The sequence below is a fragment of the Sceloporus undulatus genome, chromosome 2, assembly GCF_019175285.1.
Source record: "Sceloporus undulatus isolate JIND9_A2432 ecotype Alabama chromosome 2, SceUnd_v1.1, whole genome shotgun sequence".
In the NCBI taxonomy this organism is placed as follows: Eukaryota; Metazoa; Chordata; class Lepidosauria; order Squamata; family Phrynosomatidae; genus Sceloporus; species Sceloporus undulatus.
The window spans coordinates 159,410,587-159,432,383 of NC_056523.1; the positions used below are offsets into that span (position 1 = coordinate 159,410,587).

The 21,797-nt window shown below is 43.5% G+C and overlaps 1 protein-coding gene across 1 annotated transcript; it reads right to left on the minus strand.

The window, feature by feature from the left end:
* Positions 1-13,113: 13,113 nt before the first annotated feature.
* Positions 13,114-21,510, minus strand: TUBA1A (tubulin alpha 1a). Its single transcript, XM_042451561.1, has 4 exons — positions 21,363-21,510; positions 17,255-17,477; positions 16,517-16,665; positions 13,114-16,016 (listed from the first exon to the last, which is right to left on the minus strand). Exons 1-4 carry the CDS (start codon positions 21,363-21,365, stop codon positions 15,036-15,038), a joined length of 1,356 nt encoding a protein of 451 aa, XP_042307495.1. The 5' UTR covers positions 21,366-21,510; the 3' UTR covers positions 13,114-15,035.
* Between the last annotated feature and the right edge of the window lie 287 nt (positions 21,511-21,797).

A 21,797-nucleotide genomic window follows, 5' to 3' on the forward strand; every position in this document is an offset into this window, starting at 1 on the left:
CTCTTCTGCCTCTCTTAAATCGCGGCTAAAAATGGCAGAGGCAAGAGTGACCCATTTCTCTGGCCTTGAGCAAACCAACCCTGCAGGAAGAGCGAGGGGGACCCGGGGCCCTTCCCATTCCCGACGCCAGCCTGCCTCTTCTCTCGAATTTTGCATCAGTGCAACCAACACTGGTCTGGCATCTTTAAATAGGGAGGGAAATCATAAAAGGGAAGATCTGAGCATCTTGGCATGGCACCAGGTCTGTAATCATACCCAGGAGTAGCAGCGTTGGCCATATAGCAGAAGTACTGTACCCTCCAAAATCCACAAAACGCTGACATCTCAGGCAAAATGCACGTTATACATATTGCAAACTTTCCAAGCTCCACTGGCTTCTTCATCAGGCAAAGGTGTTAAAAATCATTTGGTCAAGATGTTGTGTCCCGCCATTGTCCCCAGTTTAGATGGTATGGAAGGGTATTCATGCAGGCAGGCCTCTCCTCTTTTTGGCCATGTGGGTGCTGGGAGAATCAGTCTGGGAAATAAACGTGAAGTCTTTTCTTTCTTTTGGAGGAGAAGCCCACCTGCATGAATACCCTTCCATAGCATCTGAACTGGGGACAACCACCACAGTATCTTGACCAAATGCAGGGCTAGGACTAGCATTGCCAATTTTCTTCCTTTCTCCCAAATGATTTTTAACCCCTTTGCCTGATGCCAGTGGAGCTAGGAAAGCTTGCAACATGTATAGTGTGCATTTTGCTTGACTCAACAAAGATAACTGTTTTGTAGATTTTGGATGATACTGTCCAAATCGGTAACAAAAGTGAACTGTGTGTTTTGTAATGGGAGAGGGTTTTTCCTTCCTTTCCATTTTTTCCTGAGCTGATCAGATAGCAAGGAGCTATTGGCACACTGGCCTGTTACTGATAATATGACCAACACAAATTTGAGTTTCTTTGGTCCTCACAGGATTTCTAGGGAAGCTCAGTTAAGTCAGATATTTGAGGACCTACCTAGTACTGTCGGAAGAGACTACAGGAAGACACCATCTTTCAGCTGGAAACTCTCTTTGTTGTCCTTCTTCTAATGATTCTTGAATAACTGAAGTGTATCTTTCTCCATCTATCAGCTAAATTTTGAAGTTATAAACCACATATATAAGCCACATCCACCTTCCATCTTTTAATTTTAAAAAAAAATAAAACACAGCATTTTGTTAATACTGAAAACATACTGAGGGGTAGCCATGTTGGCCATAAAGCAAAGTGCAGTAACATCAAAAATCCACAAAACACCTTTATTGGGACAACCAAAATGCACAAAAGTACATGATGCAAGCTTTTGAAGCTTCACCGGCTTCACAGGCCTACATTTTGTCAATAAGTTGTTGTTGTTGTTCTCAGTTAAGATGGTATGGATAGCCATGCAGACAGAGGCCATTCCTTCTGGCCATGTGGCTTCGGGAAACAAAGAGTCTTTAAGTTCAGGAAATAAAATTTAAACTCCATTAGCAACACAAAGATATGTTTCCTTATGGCTGGACTGTACATTAGGAGGATCCCAAATGCCCCAAGGCATGGCAGCAATGAGGACCAAGCCAGGGAAATGCATCCCATTTACAATAATGAAGGAAAGGGAGGAACAGCAGCACACAAGGGGTTCTTCAGACCCTCTTACTGTCTCCTGTTTAGACAAAGCAAGATCTCCAGAAGTCTTATGCTCTTGGAAGTGGGCATCCGATTGAATGGACCCAACCACTGAATATCAAGTTCTAAGCATACAGAGATAGCAGGCAGAGGTCCTACTTTCATGCATTTAGGAAAGCCAAGCAGGTACTTCTGGAGGAAGAACTTTGTACAAGGAGGATTAGATTGATGTGCAAACTGACTCATTATGGTCATCATTTTGGGCTATTTCTATCAAGCAGTGGTGCCAGACAGGCTGGAGGCCTCAGCACCACCTCCTAGCAGCAGCCATTGCTGGGGGATGGTGTCTTCTGTTGAGGGTCTGGTGCAGCTGTTTTCCCAAGTAAAACGTGTTAGGAGACAAGCTCCATGTTTTCTGAGATGGTCAACTGTTTATTCAGTATTTTTAAAATATACTGAATAAATATTTGACCATTTCAGAGCATGTGGAGCTTGCCTCGTTGTTTTCTGCTTTTCAACATGCTTTTCATTACTCACTTCATGACTGTCCACCTAAGTAGCCACATCAGAGCCTAAATGGGCCCATCCAGAGGCCTCAGCAGTGCCTCTCCCGAAGAAGCAGTCTGGCCAGGTGGCAGGGGCAAGTGAGTGAGGCAGCAGGAGAAAGAGGTAGGGTGCCACCACCACCCCATAACAGGTGGCACCAACCACAATAATGCCACTGATTATAAGCCTGGTGTGGTTTTGGAATGCAAAGACTTTCAAATGGTATGGGAGAAGCCTGTACCAGTTACTTGTTGTAACTCTGGATTGTACACCTGTCCAAAAAGGACACTTAAACACCAATGTATGTTTTGGGGAATTATGAATTAGCTCAGATGTAGTATTATACAGGACACCCGCATCATATGCAGGTGCGCTATACAAAGGGGAAATGGTGCATGCTCCACAGCACACTGCGTGCACAAGCCCCATTAGTTTCAATAAGGCTCAAGCATATGCAGAACTTGCCTTATGCAGTGGGGTCCGGAACGGATCCCTGTGTAAGGCAAGAGCACACTGTATAGTGGCTGGATTATTTGGCCTTGGGACCAAATCCTTATATATACCAAGTCCAGAGACGCAAAGAATTTCAGAGGCAGGTTTCCAAACTAGTAGTATTTTATTTTAATAGGGGATTCAAGAATCATACATAACACGCATAACCACACATGCTCACAAGGACTAATAAATTCAAAGGTGTTTACATGGGAATAGAATAAAACTTACAAAGAGATACTTCACCTCAATGGAGCTACTTGCTGAGGGTCCTGGATGGGATGGAGGACTCTGCAGCTTCCATGGCGGTGGGGGGTGGGGTGGGGTGGGGCAAAGGAGCCTAAGTCAGACAAACTGGCAGCATGCTGCCTGCTGCTGGACTAAGCAGATGAACAAAGGAAAAGCGCGCGCACACACACACACACACACACACACACATATATATATATGGACTTTTAGCCCTGGGGCAAAATTCAGGGTATAGAAAGAGCCAAATTTGGGTGCATCCTCTGAAGTGGGTTTGAATCACTTTGAAGTTGGCTTTCAGAGGTGGTAACACTGAGATGTGAGTATGAATGATGGAAGCACATTTCCAAAGTCAGATGGATTAGTGGGCAAAGATGTCAGGGCGGTTGACTCTTTGGCATCATCCAATAGTGGGCATTTCACACCTTTTCAGAGATGTCTGGAAAAACAGGGCCCAGGCAACTGCTATTGCTATCTTATGTGCAATGAAGGAAAATGGCATTCACAGTAGAGGGGCAAATTGACCTGTATTTCTGATATCAAAAAAGGGGGGGTGTAAGGAGGCTAACACTGTCGAGGTTGATCCTTTTCCAGTTATCAGAATAGCTATTATTAACTTGTTTATAATTCAAAAGCAAAACTAGATGTGATTATCTTGAAGCATGCATTCAACAGAGAACAGATGTGATTGGTTGAAAGTAGAAATATGCAGATAGACCAAGTTCAGCCTTAAAGCCCTCCAAAATGTCAGTGAAACAGCTTGGTGCAGATCAGAAGAGCCAGTGTAGCTACATCATTGGCCTGGGGTATCTTTGTTGGAACAATGGATTTGAAAAGATACAAACTGAGACAAGGTACTATAAATAAGGCTTTCTCTATCAATGCTTAAAAGAATAACAAACAATATTTGTAACAGAATCATACAAAACCCATATATACAAAGGATACAAAATAAACCACAGTAGTAATGGCAAACATAATAATAACAAATAGCAAGTAATAATACAAACTATATAATACAAACAAATAACACAAGTATAATGCAATAGAAAAGAAGGCTGAGAATAGAGTGATCAAAGGAGAGAGAGAGAGGCTACAAAGCTAGAGTTAATAAGACCAAAGTTGATTAGAGCTATTCATACACAGCTGGAAATCATCTGTTCTCAGTAGCTCTCCATTAACCCTGTAGTGGTCATTAACCCTATAATGGTTCAAGTGTAGAGCTTGCTACTATTCCAACAATCTTCACAGTTGCTTTCCTGGGGCCTCCCTATAGCAAAAGGGAAACATAACCTGTTCCATGGAAACTGCTTTAGATATATAGGACTTGCTCTAGCATTTATAAATGTTGCCTGCTAGTTAATAAATCTGTTAAGCCTTCCATCCATTGGTGTGTTTTTTGTCTCTGGACCAAAAGAACCACCTCCGTTTGCAAAACTATATTAAATATGAATAAAGTAAAAACATGGTACTAAACTCTTTAAGGTGTCATATTCACATGTAAGAATTTAACCACACATAGCTTTTCTGGATTGTAAAATGGATGGAGTACCCAAGAAGAACTTTTTAAAAAATGGCACCCATTTTTGGTGATATGTGTAGTAGCACACTCTACCAGCATATAGGAGGAAGGTTTCCTTTAGTTGGGCTGTGAAGATGACTGAAGAAGCTTCAGGCCCAAAAGTTTAAGGAAACGGCACACTGAAATGTAGCTCTACATCACAAGAGGTTCTCACTGAGAATTTTAGTACAGTACGAAATTGGAGGTTTCTGACAAAAGTTTCCATTTAGTTGAGCTACAATTCTCTGAAGCTAATTTCTTCCAAAAATGTGAAAAAGGAGAAGCAGGTTAGCAATAAATTACATTATAGATTAACTGCACATCCTTTGATTGGTGGTATTTGGCATTTTGAGTCACACACATGCAGCATTCATTTTGGTGACAGATTATACAACATGCATAATTCAAAACAGTCACTTGCTATGACAGTCTGGTTAAACCGCAATCTATACTAACAGAGGCCCAATACAAATGGGCATGAAGTGCCGTGCTGGTGACGATTTTAGGGTTAGGGACTGCATGGCAACCGCACGGTCCCTAACCCTAACATGGTGCCGTAACAATGGTGGCACCCCGTGTACATGGGTGCCGCCATTGTTACATAAGCACCACATGGTGTCTGCACGTCGCCGCATGGCACTTACATAAGAGTGCTCCAGTGGCACACTTATTACATCAGCCCTGCAGTGCAAAAAGAACCCAGTTTTTCCGGGTTCTTTTTCCTGGCGGCTGTGGCTTCCCTCTGGAGGAAATGAGGCTGCCGGCAGGCTGCCCTTTTCAGGCAGTCTGTCCTGTGCCAGAAGAACCTCTAGATGTGGAAATTAAGCAAGTTACTTGCTTTAATGTAACAAGCAGGGGAAACAAATTTTCTTTCAAAGCCTTTTCAAAGTCTGCAGAAGATTATCTTTGGGTTTCTCCTGCTGCAGATGGATAGCAAAATAATAATAATAATAATAATAATAATCATCATCATCATCATATATATATTTTAATAGTGTCCACTTTATTATTTTTTCCTTAGTATGTCACATCTCAACTTAATGGAACTATTCCCTCTTGGGACATTTTTGTTGCAAATGTTAATGTGTTCTTCTTGGTCTTCTTAACTTACACATCTCAAATTTCAGACAGATCCTTAGTTACTTTTCATTATTTATTTAAAATATTTACTCCTTCCTCTGTCTGAAACTCTGAGGAAACACAGTCACTTTAAGCACTTTACAGAGCAACCTTGTGCATGGCTACTCAGAAATATCCCTTGGTGGTTTGCAGGGGACTTATCTCCAAGTAGGTGGATGTACAATTTCAGGTAAGAAATTTATTGTGTTGCCTGTGAGAGCTTCTACTTCCCCAACTACTACCACCAAATATTAGGGCTTTCCACAGTCTCTTTGCTATGGCCACCAAATGTGATTATTTTCACTAATCCCTCTGTTGCCTTCAAATGTGAGGGCTTCAAGTTATCCCCATTTCTGCTGCCAGTGTTTGCACATCCTTCTGCCCCACTGCTCTTGTCATCAACTGTGTGGAGCTTTCAGATGTGTTGTAGGAGAAAGGCTCACATGTATAATACAAATATAAATATGTATTAAATAGAAAGTGAACATAACTTCATAGATTACTTAATACATATAAATCCCAACTGACGCTAACATACATCTCTCACTTTCTCATATCCTAAGTAGACTGACCATACGTACCATTTTAAACTGGACAGTATCTTTTTCATATTTACAGACTGTCTCATGATTTTAATATAAATGTCAGTGTTGTCCATTTTGAGAAAAATGCCCTGTTATGTTGCAAAAATGGTTTGAAGATCCCTGTTTGAAATTGTAGTACTGTATCATGGATTGAGAGAAGTTTTATGATAAGGTGTGAAAGACCAAAATTTGCTGTGTAAGATTACTCCATTGGAGAAATATTCATGATACGATTGTCGTGAAATACAATCTGCCCTCTAGGTCTACCTAAATATTGGAATGAGTTCTGTCACTGAAACATAATTGTTAGCTCAGTATGTTCATGTAATAAAACTTTTGTTATTGTCTTACTTTTTAATGAACATGGAACATTACATAACCCCATCATGTTTTTGCCATCCCAATATCCTGTTTTTGTCTCAAGGAAGTATGGTCACTTTAATCCTAGATAACTCTAACCCTGAGTCCAACTAATCTCTGTCTCTGACCCTGACTGACTCTCCTAACAACTCAAACTCCAATCAATTAATTCCCAGTCATGGCAGACTCCACTCACACTCCCTGACCAACTGTCATACACCAACTTTTCCAAAAATCCCCTCAAACGTTCTGCCAATCATTCTCCCAACAGTCCATTCCTTTTTATATCTCCATATTGTTGTTGTTGTTTGATATGGTTCCATCAATTTACATGGTGCTTTATAGGTAAAACATCTGAAAACAATGGTTCCTTGCTTGAAGTGTACAATCCAAAGTGTATCCATGCATATACATACAGAGGGAAGGAATTACACTTGGCCTTCCACATTTGTGCCTTTGACATATGTGGCTTTGATTGTTCATGGATTTTATTAATATGTTCTCTCTAGAAATATCTAGGTCCTCTAAGGCAGCTCTGTGGTTAACTTTAACCAAAAGTCACACTGAAGGAACTAGAGATTGTGAAGTCGAAGGCTTTCATGGCCGGCATCCATAGATTTTTGTGGGGTTTTTGGGCTATGTGGCCATGTTCTAGAAGAGTTTATTCCTGATGTTTCACCAGCATCTGTGGCTGGCGTCTCCAGAGAATGCTAACGATTCCTAGAGGGAACACTTCACTAGGCGTTTGTAGCTCCTCCAGTGCATTCTGTTGACAATGTCTGGCATATGTTGACTACAGGGTTGCACTGGAAGACCTAAGGATTCCTAGAGAGCTGTTCTGTCAGGTCAAAACGCAAGTGTTTTTGTTATTTGCAGTTTTTCCACATTCATGAGGGCTCTGTGCCCCTAACCCCAGTGAATGTGGAGGAACAAGTGTAATAATAAAATAAAACTATACAATATAGTTAAGAGCAAGCGTGGCATAGTGGTTTGAGTGCTGGACTACAACTCTGGAGACCAAGGTTTGATTCCCAGCTCAGCTATGAAACGTACTAGTGACCTTGAGTGAGTCACATTCTCTCAGCCTCAAAGGAAGGCAATAGCAGAGCAGTGCTCTCCCCTTTCAGCCACTGCCAGCCATGTTCTGGGAAGCTAATGGATGGACAATAGCCTCATCATCAGGATTCAACGCAATTCATCACCCTGGAGGCCAGTGGCAATCACGATTTTTGTGTGTGGCAGGGTTTCTTGCTCACCAGGGACGTTGCTACATCAGCAGAGCCCCCCCCCCCCCGCCCCAATGCTGGGTGACCAAATATCTTCATTACAAAGGAGGGCAAGGCACAGCAAAATGGAGGACATTCAAGAAAAATTGAGGACACAACCAAATAAAAGCTAAAAATACTGTTATAAATTTTTGCTTCTTAAATCATTCTCAGAGTGGAGGACATTCTGGAAGCCCCTCTTGGACAGATGGCTGGAATGTAGGACATGTCCTGGAAAAGGAGGGCATCTGGTCACCCTTCCTGTGCACAGTCCATGTGCTGCCCAGACTATAGCAGCCTCCTTCCACCATTGCCCAGGGCATGCCACGAAATAAAGTTTCTTTGTGCTTTTCTGGAACCAGTGGCTTGGGACTGGGCGGTGCCATGATTTAAGTGCAGCAGCTGAGTGGGCTGAAAAGAAGGTGCTTTGTCTAATGTACCAGAGGTGTCCCACCCACACTCCTAGGAAATGCCTGGTTAATGCTGGCACCACCTGCAAAAGTATTATCACATCTGAAGATGAAAAAGTCTCATTTCTAATTTTTGAACTGCAAGTTGAACCATATGCAATATTGCTGGCTGAACAAACTGAACTTTTAAAAAAAGCTTTTAAATCAGTCTAAAATGCAAATCTAAATTGAGCAATTAGATTCTGGTATATTCAGGAAAAAATGAGTGATGACTTGTGAGCCACCTTGGGCCCCTTTTTGGGAGAAAGGCAGCCTAAAAATGAAACAAACAAACAAACATGACTCATCACTCAGTATCACAAGGCACTCTTTCTCTCATCCCCTGAAATTCCATGTGGCACCTGTTGGTTCCAGGTTGGGCACCCCTGTGGTAGTGGATTCTTTGATCCTTGTGACCCTGTATTCATTGGGCCTTGCAACAACAAGAACATCTCTTATTGGAGGTCCTCTTATTAAAGGTCCTTCTTCAGCACCAGTTCACTCCATCTATCTGAGGACATAGACCCAGTTTGTGAAAGCTTATGCCACAACTTCTTAGCCTTAATGGTGCTACAAGATCACTTTGCATAAACATTGACATGGTTCACTTTGTACACAGTCCCATCTTCATGCCATATGTCCACACTCTTTTCATGCCAGTTGTTAGATGTTCAGGGGCTTAGCCTGAGATCCTTACTTCCCCTCAGCATCCTACTATGTGACCCCTCTTTTGTTAAAATTCACAAACTCCTTAAAAGTTACCTATATGCTTTCAAATCCCTTGCTGAGTCATGGCAACCTCATCAATTTCATAGGATTTTCTTCTAGCTTTTTCATCACTTCCTGCTGACTGAGTTCTCCACACTCCCCCGCCAATAGCAAAACAAGACTCACTCACTCAACATTTTTGCTGAGTTCCAGGATATTCTAAAGAGAGAGAGCAAAGTTAAAGGAGTCTTCTTTTCTGAGCAGCTCTGAGCCAGCTGAGTATCAAAAGCTCTTTAACTGTTTGCACACTCAGGATGATAACTGATCAGGCTGATCAATAATTGATCAGAATGGAGACTGCAGCCAAGAAATCAGAAGGAGGCTAGGACTGCTATGAAAAACAAGACCCTAAAGCACAAAGATATATGACTGAATGTTAAAGTTAGAATCATCCAAGACATAGGAGTATCAGATGGGGGGGAAAGCCAGGAGTAAAAGGCATACTCCTGGCATAATCATGTGATCACGATGAAGATTTTCAGACTTCCCCATGAATGGTTTGTTGCTGGAGCATTCCTGGATCTTCACTGGATAAGTCCTGGATGACAGCAATGTGTTCAAAAATCTTCATCTCGATTGCACGATGATGCCAGGAGTATGCCTTTTACTCCTGGCACTCCCCCATCTGATAATCTCCATATTGTTTCCCATCACCATGTATGGATGTGAGAGCTGGACAGTGAAGAAAACTGATAGAAGGAGAATTAGCTCATTTGAGATGTAATGCTGGAGAAGTGTGCCATGGACATGGACAGCCAAAAAGACCAACCAGTGCATCCTAGAACAGATCAGGCAAGAACTCAGTCTGGAAACCAAAATGACTACACTGAAACTATTGCACTTTGGCCACAACATCATAAGGCAGGATTCACTGCTAGGAAAGGTGAAAGACAATAGAAAGGTGGATAGACACAATAAAGAAGGCCATGGCCATGATCCTGCAGGAGCTGAGCAGAGCAGTTGAGGACAGGAGATCTTGAAGGTGTTTCATTCATGGGGTCACCATAAATTGGAGTCCTCTTAGAGGCAATTAACAATAAGAATTCAGGTACTCTTGTTTAGTGAAGCAAGATCATACAGAGAATAATATTACAATTCTCCCTTATTCATGATACAGCAATTTATAGACACACTCAGAACCAAGAGGGGGAAAAAAGAAGATGGAGGGAAGGGAATGTAGCAGCAACTTTAAGACAGATTTTTATTTTAACATGATCTTTTGTGGATATCAATGCACTTCTTTAGATGCAATACAGAGTGACATTAAAGCCTCGGGTTATTAGCCATATTTATTAACTGAAGTTGTTGGATACAATGTAGTAGGATCCTTCAAGATGGAAATTGTGACCTCTCAAAGGGAACCAAATAAAATGGGAAATCTGATTACAGCCTAAGGAAGGCAAATATGCCTGTAAACTCTAGCAATTTCCCTCCTGATTGTGTCAACTAATGTGGTTGAGGTAAACAAACAAAAAAGCAAACCCCAAGGCACACCCTCCTCTTCTTTTTCAACTTTTCTCTAGGCCCCTGACTCAATTCCAGTGGATTACTATATCTACTGGATCTTACTAGATACTCATTGGATAAGACATAGCTGATACTCAGCCTTGAAGTTCTAAGAGGAGTAAGATGGGTTGCATGTAGCCCTCAATATAAAGCCCTCTGCAAGTGGGGGATTCAGGTCTTTGAGAAGAGTACAGTGTTTCTTGCAATTCAGCTGGCTGGCTTTTAAGGGAAAGGGAAGAAAAGTGATAGCCACACCCACTTTGAGTTCCTACATTGCCACCTTCTTTTTTCCTGACAAACTGCCCAAAAGAATTAGGGTTGTCAGCCGAACAAGCTATAGGGATCCTATAGCTTTAATGACTGTAGAAGAGGGGATTTCAGCAGGTGGGGGGATTTGTTTTCACCTGGCATCTAGAAAAGTAGATAAGTAAAAGGAAAAAAGAGGAGTTTGAGCCTAAATAACCTGAAAGCATCAAATCCCTTCTGATTTTGGAAGATAAGCAGACTCAAACCTGGCTAGTATTTGAATGTGAGACCGCCAACGAATACCAGAGGCTGTAGGCTTTCAGAAGAAGGAACTGGCAAAACCACCTCTGAGTATTCCTTGCCTAACAGAACCCTATGAAATTAATGTGGTTGCCATAAGTCAACAGGCAACTTGAAGGCATAGGATCTGGTGCCCTTAGGCCATAAACTTACTTCTCTCCTCCTCCTCCTCCTCCTCCTCATTATGCAGAGTACTGGCACCTTACAAAGTACATAGAAGAAGGCATAGATGGCGTCAGGTACTGAGTTAGCATCACAGATCAAGTAGAGAAGTCAAATAAGAGTGTAGATTATTAACAAGAAGTTTGTTGTATTTTAAATAAAATGTATTTGCTTTGAACCCCTACACTGCATTCTTCAGCTTTGAAACGTTCTGCAAAGCACTGACATAGCTAATTATGGCTGACGTCCAATTTATGAGTTATGATGGTATTAATCCAATGTACATCATGTTTTGTTGTGGTGGTGATTGCTGCAGAAGTCAGAATTCTCTACTGACTTCACACAGTGACAAAAATGCCACCAGGACTTATCTTTTAGGTGTTGCAGCCCCGCACTCCACAATCATTTCATGGCCAGTTGAGAGCAAGAGGCATAAGAGAACTGATTGCCTCTATCCTTATACCTAGATGCAGAACAATTACATCATCTGCTGAGACCTTCGTCAACCCTCTAGAGTTCTTGGAGGATGATATCATTGTTCTGCATCTGGTTACAGGGACACTGCCAGACACTTATTTGATGATTTACCACTCTCCACTAAATGATTCTGGAGTGCAGCTAAAATGAGGTCTGGAGAGATGTGGGGACATGGTGTAGTTCTGCCTGCAGAACTTTTACACTGTCTCTGCAATGCAGGAATTAGGCGTGTACCTAGGATAATGCCTATAGACCCATAACCTGATTCAAGTACTGTAACAGTGACCCAGTTTCCATGCTATCTCAGGTATCACTGTAAAGTGCACATGGTTGGCTTGTGATCCAAGCGGACAAGGGGCAACCTATCCCAAAATTGGGTGTCCCTAGAGTGCTCATACCATGAGCCAATGGCGATAGCAGTTAATTCTAGACTGCTGTTGGGCCAACTTGCTTATTGCAAGGGGTAATGTTGCAGACAAGGGACTTTCTAGCAGTGCATCCAAAATTATTCTGGCAAAACAAGAGCTAATAGGTTTGTATTCTCCCCCACCCCCATTCCTCTGCTACCTACAGTTCCAGGGACAGGAACATGGCTGGTAGGGTACAAACTCCATGAGCTGTCCCTTCACTGTACACCAAACAGATACCTATAACTATCTCCCCCCCACCAGCTCCCTCAGTCTTACCCTCCAGTCCCGTACCATACCATGCTATGTCTTCCCATGAAATTGTTCAAAATGACATCCTTAGGAGCATGTGCACAATTTCTTCTATGTCTCTATAACTGTTCTGACCATCCCCTCTTCAATGAATAATGGCTATCAAGAAAAGAAAGAGTTTCATGTAGATTAGAACAGGCAACTTCCTTAAGCATGTTTGTGCCTGCTTTGCAAACCTCACGGAATGTTATTGTTTCTTGTTGCTGCTGAATTTTGTTGCTAGAGCAGAGGAGGAAGATGTTTACTCATGGGGAGATTAAAACAAGTGGCCCCTTAAACACAGCTGCACCTACTTTAATAAAGAGCATCACTGGAAATCCTTGGATGCACCTGCTGCCATTTTCTCATTTCTTGCACATTTCAGTGGGTGAGTGAGAGCAATATGGCTGGAATACATTGGGGCTGAACTGTATGGTTTGGCTCCCTCTGTGGCCATGTGTGCATAGTAACTTGCACCAATGCTGGTTCATGGGCTATTTTTCCAGACACTATAGATATATCTTTTAATCTTCCCATTGTTTGTGTGTATTTCCGCTGCCTCATATCAGATATGACAGTGATTCCACCAGTGGTGCATCCCTGTCCTCCACAATGCATGTACAGGTTTACTTTGTTAGCTCCCAACCCCAGCCTCAGAATGTGCAGAATAATGTTATATATGTTTAGAAAACAAGACACAATGTTTCTAGGACAGGGAATGCTTTTTATTCACAAAGCCATCATATTATTGGATGGCTTGGGTCTGTAAAACGTTCATGATTTAAAGCGCAGATCAGTTATTGTAGGGCAAACAATTTACACAGCTACGTAAATTAACCAATCAGACTAGTACTTGAATGTTGTTAAAAACAGTGGTGAGAAAAAGTTCATGAACCCTAATGATAATTATGGATATTCCATATTTTTAATAGGACATAATTAAATCCAGCATTATTCTAAATATCCAGTAAGGTTTAAATTAACCTATTATGTTTCTTGTGTAATAAAATAATGTATAAATTAGGCAAACAGTGAGTATATAAAAAGTCCAAATAAGTGCAAAAGCAAGTGAACTTCTGGCTGCCTAAGTTCAGTTAAAGGAAATAATTAGTATCATTCCTTAAGTAATTTGATATGTCTGTGGGGTGAGTTGTGGGGCACTCAATAAAAGGATCAGAAACTTTGTGAGTTTGGTTGTCAGCACATAGTTGTGTGGAAACATATTACACCACAGTCAAAAGACATCTCTGAAGACCTCAGAAAAATCAGTTACTGCTACTCACCAGTTTAGAAAGGGCTATGAAACAATTTCTAAGCATCTGGGGATGTACCAACCCATTGTTAAGACAGCTAGTCTACAAATGGAGAAGGTTCAAGTTCACAGTCACTCTATTCAGGAGTGTTTGCCCTATCCAAATCCCTCCAAGAACTAACCAGCACATCATCCAGTCACAAAGAACCCCAGAGTAACGTCCAACAATCGGTAGGGCATGCTTGCACACTGTGAAGGTTCATGATTCAATGATCCAGAAAAGACTTAAGAACAATGTTGCCAGGAGGAAACCACTGCTTTACACAAAGAACACTGCTGCCCATCTGAAGTTTTTTAAAGATCATTTATGATTCCCCCAAGACTTCTGGAACACTATTCTCTGGATATATGAGTCAAAGGTAGGTTAGGGCCTCAACAAGAAAATTTGGTCAAATATAATGGGTTCAGTCACTGGGATTCCCCTTGTCAAGTATGATCATCAGACAGTGTTGGTTTGGGCCTGCTCTGCTGCCTCACAACCCGAACATCTTGCTATCTTTTATATACTCTTGAATTCTTCAGTGTATCAGAAAATACAAGAGGAGAACATCAGGTTACGACTTCCTAGAGCCGATGGTGAACCAAACCTGGATCATGAAACACAAAAATGATCCTAAACATACAAGCAGATCTATCAAATAATGTCCTTAGAAGAATAATTTCAGTGTTTTAGAATGGCCTAGTCAAACTCTAGCTCTAAACTCATTAGTTTAGACTGGCCTAGGCAGGTCTAGGCTGCTTGCTGTGGCAGGACCTGAAGTGAGTTTTTAATGCAACAAAGGCCTTTATTCAGAGGAAGCAGTTTGGCAACTCCTCGAAATGCTTATCTGACATTATTGTTACTCAAGGGGTATCACTCAGTCTAAACATTCATATACTTTTTCACACTTGGATATTGACTAATACAGTGATGGCAAGCCTTTTACAGACCTGAGTGCCCAAACTACAACCCAAAACCCACTTATTTATCACAAAGTGCCATGTTCCCCTGGCTTTCTAGTAACAAACTCTGTGGTGGGGTGACAGAGCATGTGCCCACAGAGAGGGCTCTGAGTGCCACTTCTGGCATGCGTGCCATAGGTTCGCCACCACTGGACTAATATATCAGTCAGATAAATACATTTTGAAAATGTATCATCTTTAGGTGTCAATTATTTAATCTAGGCATCTAATATATTTAGGATTATGGGGTTACATTAAGATCTAGTAACTTTTTAGGTGAAATAATGGCAACTTTAAGGGGTCGCAAACTTTTTCTCATCACTGTAGCTTTAAAATTCCCTGTAAGAGCAGCACCATTGTGACATTTTCATTTAGTATTCTTCTCCTTCCTCCTCCCCTTCTCCTTCAACTGAATCCACACCCACTTCTTCATAATCCTTCTCAAGGGCAGCCATGTCCTCCCGAGCCTCTGAGAACTCTCCTTCCTCCATCCCCTCCCCAACGTACCAATGGACAAAGGCACGCTTGGCATACATCAGGTCAAATTTGTGATCCAGGCGAGCCCAGGCCTCAGCAATGGCTGTGGTGTTGCTCAGCATGCAGACCGCACGCTGTACTTTGGCCAGGTCGCCTCCAGGGACCACAGTGGGGGGCTGGTAGTTAATGCCCACCTTGAAACCAGTGGGACACCAGTCCACAAATTGGATGGTACGTTTGGTCTTGATGGTGGCAATAGCAGCATTGACATCTTTGGGAACAACATCACCACGGTACAACAGGCAGCAGGCCATGTATTTACCGTGACGAGGGTCACATTTCACCATCTGGTTGGCTGGCTCAAAGCAAGCATTGGTGATCTCGGCCACAGAAAGCTGCTCATGGTAAGCTTTCTCAGCTGAGATGACCGGGGCATAGGTGGCCAGGGGGAAGTGGATACGAGGATAGGGCACCAAGTTGGTCTGGAATTCTGTCAGATCTACATTCAGGGCACCATCAAATCGCAGGGAGGCTGTAATGGAGGACACAATCTGACCAATTAACCTATTCAGATTTGTGTAAGTGGGGCGCTCAATGTCTAGATTCCTGCGGCAGATGTCATAGATGGCCTCGTTGTCTACCATGAAGGCGCAGTCGGAGTGTTCTAGGGTGGTGTGGGTGGTCAGGATGGAGTTGTAGGGCTCAACTACGGCTGTGGAGACTTGAGGAGCTGGGTAGATGGAGAACTCCAGCTTGGACTTCTTGCCATAATCAACAGATAGCCGCTCCATCAGCAAGGAGGTAAAACCAGAGCCTGTGCCACCACCAAAGCTGTGGAAGACCAGAAAGCCCTGCAGGCCTGTGCACTGGTCAGCCTGTGGAAATAAATTACTGTTAAATAATTGTATCAATAACCATCTAAAATAGGGTTGGGGCAATATAAAGTCCTCTAAGAGTTGGGGAACTGTAAACATGCACCAGCCCCACCCAACATAGTCCCTTACAATGTATAACAGGGGTTCCAGTCCAGCACCACTTGGAGGGCCATGAGTTGCCCATGCTTCATGTAATATGCACAGGAAAAAATAAATAAATTGTCTGTCTATATTAGAGATAGCATAAAGCTACCAGTCAGCACTATTTGACACTGGTTGGGATTTTCCCAGTCTAATTTGGCAGCTAGTGAATTCAGAAGATATTTCATGCACCTATTCCAATTAGTACATACTTGCAACTTTACTATTAATATGTATGCTAACCATGGCTATGTTCTTTGAATGTACAATTTGCAACTTGCTAATATTCTATGTGACAACATGAATTACTGGTGTTTTAGTATCATGTCCAGTTAATCTTTTAGTCAAAAAATGTTTACCAGCTTTCTGATCCTGTCAAGGACCAAGTCAATGATCTCCTTGCCAATGGTGTAGTGGCCCCTGGCATAGTTGTTGGCTGCATCTTCCTTGCCAGTGATGAGCTGCTCAGGGTGGAAGAGCTGGCGGTAGGTTCCAGTGCGCACTTCATCTGCAGAGAGTCAGGAGAAATGATTAGAATTAGCTTACTGTAAAAGGATAATCTAACTGCCGGCATTGTAGTTATATCTTTTAGGCTTTATCTGGAAAAATGTGCTATTCCCTTGGTATTCATCAACTGATAAGTATATAATAAAAAATACCAGTGATATTATTAGGTCTTTTTTTTTAAATGGAACCTATGGAAAGCAAGAATTGTAATCAAATGGGAGATGCACTGAGATGTTTAAAGAGGATTTATACAACACTTTATAAGTATGTTGGAAGGATAAAGCAGCTAGGAAAGGAGACACAGATGTCACTATAAGCTTCCTGCAGGGAAAGTGAGATAGAAATATAAGAAATAAAACCCAGAAGTAATATTCCTCATATTCAGGAAAAGCCAATGTCTTGGAGTCTGAGCCTTCCCCAACCTGGTGCCCCTACAGAGAATTTGGAATACAACTGTCATCATTCACAGTCACCACAGCAGGGGATGGAAGAAGATGAATTCTAACACATCTGGAGGTCACCAGTTGTGAAAGGCTGCTTTTCTCCTTAGGGGAAAAGCTCATGCTCAGCAAGATGGAGTTTACACCTACCAATCACAGTTGGTTCCAAATCTACAAAGACAGCTCTGGGGACGTGTTTGCCAGCTCCCGTTTCACTGAAGAATGTGTTGAAGGAGTCGTCTCCTCCCCCGATGGTCTTGTCGCTGGGCATCTGCCCATCAGGCTGTATACCATGTTCAAGGCAGTAGAGCTCCCAGCAGGCATTGCCAATCTGGACTCCGGCTTGGCCAACATGGATGGAGATGCACTCACGCTGTGTAAAAGAGAGGTAAGAGAAAGAGAGAAAAGAAACAATTGAGAAGTTTAATATGCTTAATTTACTGAGGCAAGCAACACATGTAGGTTTTCACATGTAGGAGGAAGAGGCTGAGTAGAGGACAGAGAGCCTTGCCAGCTGTTTATGCACTCCCGCTCTTTTTTCAGTTGTAGAAAGACCCATGTCTAGATTGGAGATTTTTAAAAGACTGGATTAATAACGAAAGAAGACTCTATCAATGTCTGTCTGCAATATGGAGGTTCAGATTAGGTGTGCTTCTGAATACCTATTATTGGTGACAGTGGGACAGAGCTACTGCCTCTGTGTCCTTATTTGCTGGCTTCAAGGGCACACAATTGTCCATGGGGAGGATGACAGCATGATGGACTAGAAATGGCATAAATGCACTTTATTAACTGGGTTTCTACTTTGCTGTGTTACAGTATTTTAATAACCACATCTTTCTCATTAAATAAAAACACCAGAAATCTACCATAGTCCTTTCACTCGACTATAGGAATAAGACTTCAGATGCTCTTAAGGTTTGTGATGAATGCTCACAAAGCAAAAAGAAGAGACCAATGTAACAGCTACTTGTTCATTGTTCAAAATTCTGTTGTTCAAATGAGGATACAAAATAAAAGATGTATTTGTAGAGAAGGCACCAAACTGTTCAGCTCTAGGGAAAGATAAATCAATTGCAACTAAAGTGATTTAGTTGTAGCATCATACCTTTGAGTGCCAGGGTGCCACACCCACCCTTTGTTCCTGAATACTGCAAAGCTGTGTTCAATGGATTCCCTATCCAAATTTCTTTTTGATATCCATGTTGAACTGGAGATAAATTATTATCCATCAATGTTCAACCTCACAATATTGGGAAGAGACTAAATTTTGAGAAAACTCCAAAGTTCTGCAGCCCCTTAGCTTTGGGGTTGTATTCTTTCCTCCCTGCTTTGCAAGCTGAAATGTGCTCATCCTCAGGTACTTTTTCCTTCTGTTCTTCTATTGTGCTACAGAATATTCAGCCATTTGGTGAGAGAAAGAAATGGGTCTAGGCCACACCCTGTCTAGCAATACTGGCTATACTCTGTAGTAGGAACAAGATTCGAACCATTTTCTTTTTGCCGTCCACACCTACATGGATTGCTGGTGTCTGCCATCTGCAATGGATTAATACAGCTGGGTCTATTTCCAGCATGATCTCATTATGCTGTTTTGCCTATTTTCCCTCCTCTGACCTCAGCTCAGCTGAGAACACGCTTGGGAATGAAAGAATTGAATGCGATGGCTGAATCAGAAGACAAAGCTTCTACATCGCATGCCAAGAAAGTATGATTATAAGGGAGCAATGTAAGTGGTGGAGACAAGTCTCCAGTGTCCATTTCCCCCCCTCTGTTAAATGGACCATGCTTTCAAAACTTATGGGCACAAACAATTTAAAATGTCTTCTTCTTTTTAAAATATTGGGAATGTTGCACAGGGTTAAAAGTGGAACCTTCCAATACAGCAAGGGTACAAATGGGAGCGGAGCACAATGGATGTGGAAGGGAGGCACTTGTTGAAAAGAGAAACCAATACAGTTGGGTTGCTGCATTGTCTCCCAATTAATGATATTCTGGTCACATCTGCCAGAGGAGCCACCCTCTTTGTCTGCCTGTCAGCCATCGCCTTCTGCCTCCTATTCACTGGGGGACCAATCTGCTTCAGGGCATCTGGGATGCAGGGGAGGAGGGGGAGGGGGTGGGAGGGAAGGAGGAGGGAGCCCTGTCTGGGTGATGCTTCCCACCCCCCCCACCCCCCCCTTCCCCCACCCCACCCCTCGGCACAGACTCCTTTCACAAGGCTCCTCTTTATCCAGGGTCCCTGGCTGGTGCCCGGCAAAGGCTGGGTGTGGTCTCTCCTTGCCAAGGCAGCCCTTTCTCCATTCCCAAAGCAACTGGGTGGAGGCAAACTCCTTAGCCCCTGGCTACTTCCAGTTCCTGATCCAACCAATGTACAGCTACTTTTTAAAATTGTGGTTTGCATTTTAACATGTTGTACCCTGCCTTGAGCCTTGAAGAGAGATGGAAAAGAAATAAAATTATTTATTATTATTATTGTTGTTGTTGTTGTTGTTGTTACTATTGAGAGCCAAGTCCCACTGGGTTCAATTCAACTTATGCCCACCAAAGTTGAATAAATGCTGTGCAGCCAAGGTGCCCCTTTTGTGGCATTGGGGGTCCTCCCTGCCCATCCATCCCTTGCATCCCTACGCTCCTCTCTCCCCTCTCTTCAATGCCTACTAATGCATGCATCATTCAATAGAGGGAGCATCTACAATGTAGAAATAATACTTTGACTGCATCTGTAGTGCATTAATAATCCAGTTTGACACCACCGTAACTGCCATGGCTCCATGCTATGGGATTCTGGGAAGTGTAGTTTGTTGTGGCACCATTTGGTGCCACAATAAACTACACTTCCCAGAATTCCATAGCTTAGAGCCATGGCAGTCACGGTGGTGTCAAACTGGATTATTAATGCACTACAGATGTAGTTTTTGATCCCACTTGAAGTGCCATAGCTCTATCCTATATAATTTGGGGATTTGTAGTTTAACAAGGTCTTTAGCTTTCCCTGTCCAAGAGGGCTGGTAGTGCTGTGCAAATATACAAATCCCAGGATTCTGTAGAATGGAGCCAACGGCAGTTAAAGCAATGTCAAACTGCATTGTTTCTGCAGTGTAGATGCATCCCGTGAGATCTATCTATCAGCCTTCCTGCAAAAGGGCTCCAGTGATTTAAAGCACGTCTCTTTTGAAAAGGGGCACGAAAGAGAAAAAACCCTTCTCCCCCCCAGCCCCCCACTCCAGCCCAGGGTTTGATTCCCAAATGGGGTTTTTTTTGCCTGAAAGGAGCTGAGAGCCCAGAGCCAGTCAGATTTGGCCTTTCCAAGGCAGAGTCAGAGTGTGGTCTGAGTGTTGGACCAGGACTCTGGAGACCAGGGTTCGAATCCCGACTGGGTCATCATGGAAACCCACTGGGTGGCCTTGGGCGAGTCACACTCTCTCAGCCTCAGAGGATGGCAAGGGCAAACCTCCTCTGAAGGAACTCCAGGCAGGGTGGCCTTAGGGTCTCCAGAAGTCGGAAACCACCTGAAGACACACAGCAACAGCAGCAACAACAACGGAAGATGCTTAGAGCCATAGATGGCCAGCCTGCCCCCTCCCTCTCCTCCCGGGCCTGGATTAAGCTGCCCAGCCTCCGCCCGGGAAGGAACTGCAGCTGCATCCTCACTGCAGAAACAATCTAGTTCGACACCATTTTAACTGCCAGGGCTCCAAGCTATTCAAGGCTGGGGGTGATAGTTTCGTGAGACATTTAGCCTTCTCTGTCAGAGAGCTCCAGCGCCACAGCAAACTACTGTTGCTAGAATCCCACAGCGCGGAGCCCTGGCAGTTAAACCGGTGCCAAACCGGGTTATTTCTGCAGTGCGGATGCAGTCTGGGAGAGAGAGCGGCTTAGAGCGCACGCCCTCCTCCGCTTTGCTCTTTTCGTCGGCCGAGAAACTGGAGCCCTGCGGGAGAGCATCGGGCGAGAGAGACCACGTTGGGGCGTCGTCGGGGAAGGAGGGAGGGAAGGAGAAGAGAAGAGGAAAGAGAGAAAGAAGGAGGAAAGAAGGTGAAGGAAGGAAGAAGGAAAGATGGGAAGAAAAGAAGGAGAAAGGAAGGGAGAGAAGGAAGGGAGGGAGGGAGGAAGGAGGACAGGAGGAGGAGGAGGAAAGAAGAGAAGAAAGAAAGAAAGAAGAGAAGAGAAGGCGGAAAGAAGGGATGGAAGGAACAGAGGGAAGGAAGGAAGGAAGAGGGAGAGGAGGCAAAGGGGCCCGGCCGCCTCTGCTTACCATGGTTGTGGTTTCTGCTGCTGCTTGTGCTGCGGTCCTTGGCGAAGCGGAGCCGGGGAAGGGAGGAGGAAGAGGAGGAGGAGGAAGGCGCGGGTGCTTTCTTACAGCGCGACTCTTAGGGGGTCGATGTAAGAGAAGGTGTGGGGCGGGGGCCGAGGCGGCTCCCCTATATACAGCCCCGTCGCCATGGGGACGGACCGGGCTTCTTGCGGTTGGTGGAAGGGCAGCCCAATCTGGCCGCAGAAGCCGCTGGAGGAGGACGGGGATTGGCTCAGGAGCACCAAGGGGATGATGAGGTCATCTCTACGACCCTCCCCCCAGGCAGACACACAGCCCCCCCCCCTCAGCCCTGGGTCTGTGTGTGTGTGTGTGTGTGTGTGTGTGCAGCATCCTCCAGACAAAGGGAGCCGGGGGAGGGGGGGGAGGAGAAGGAGA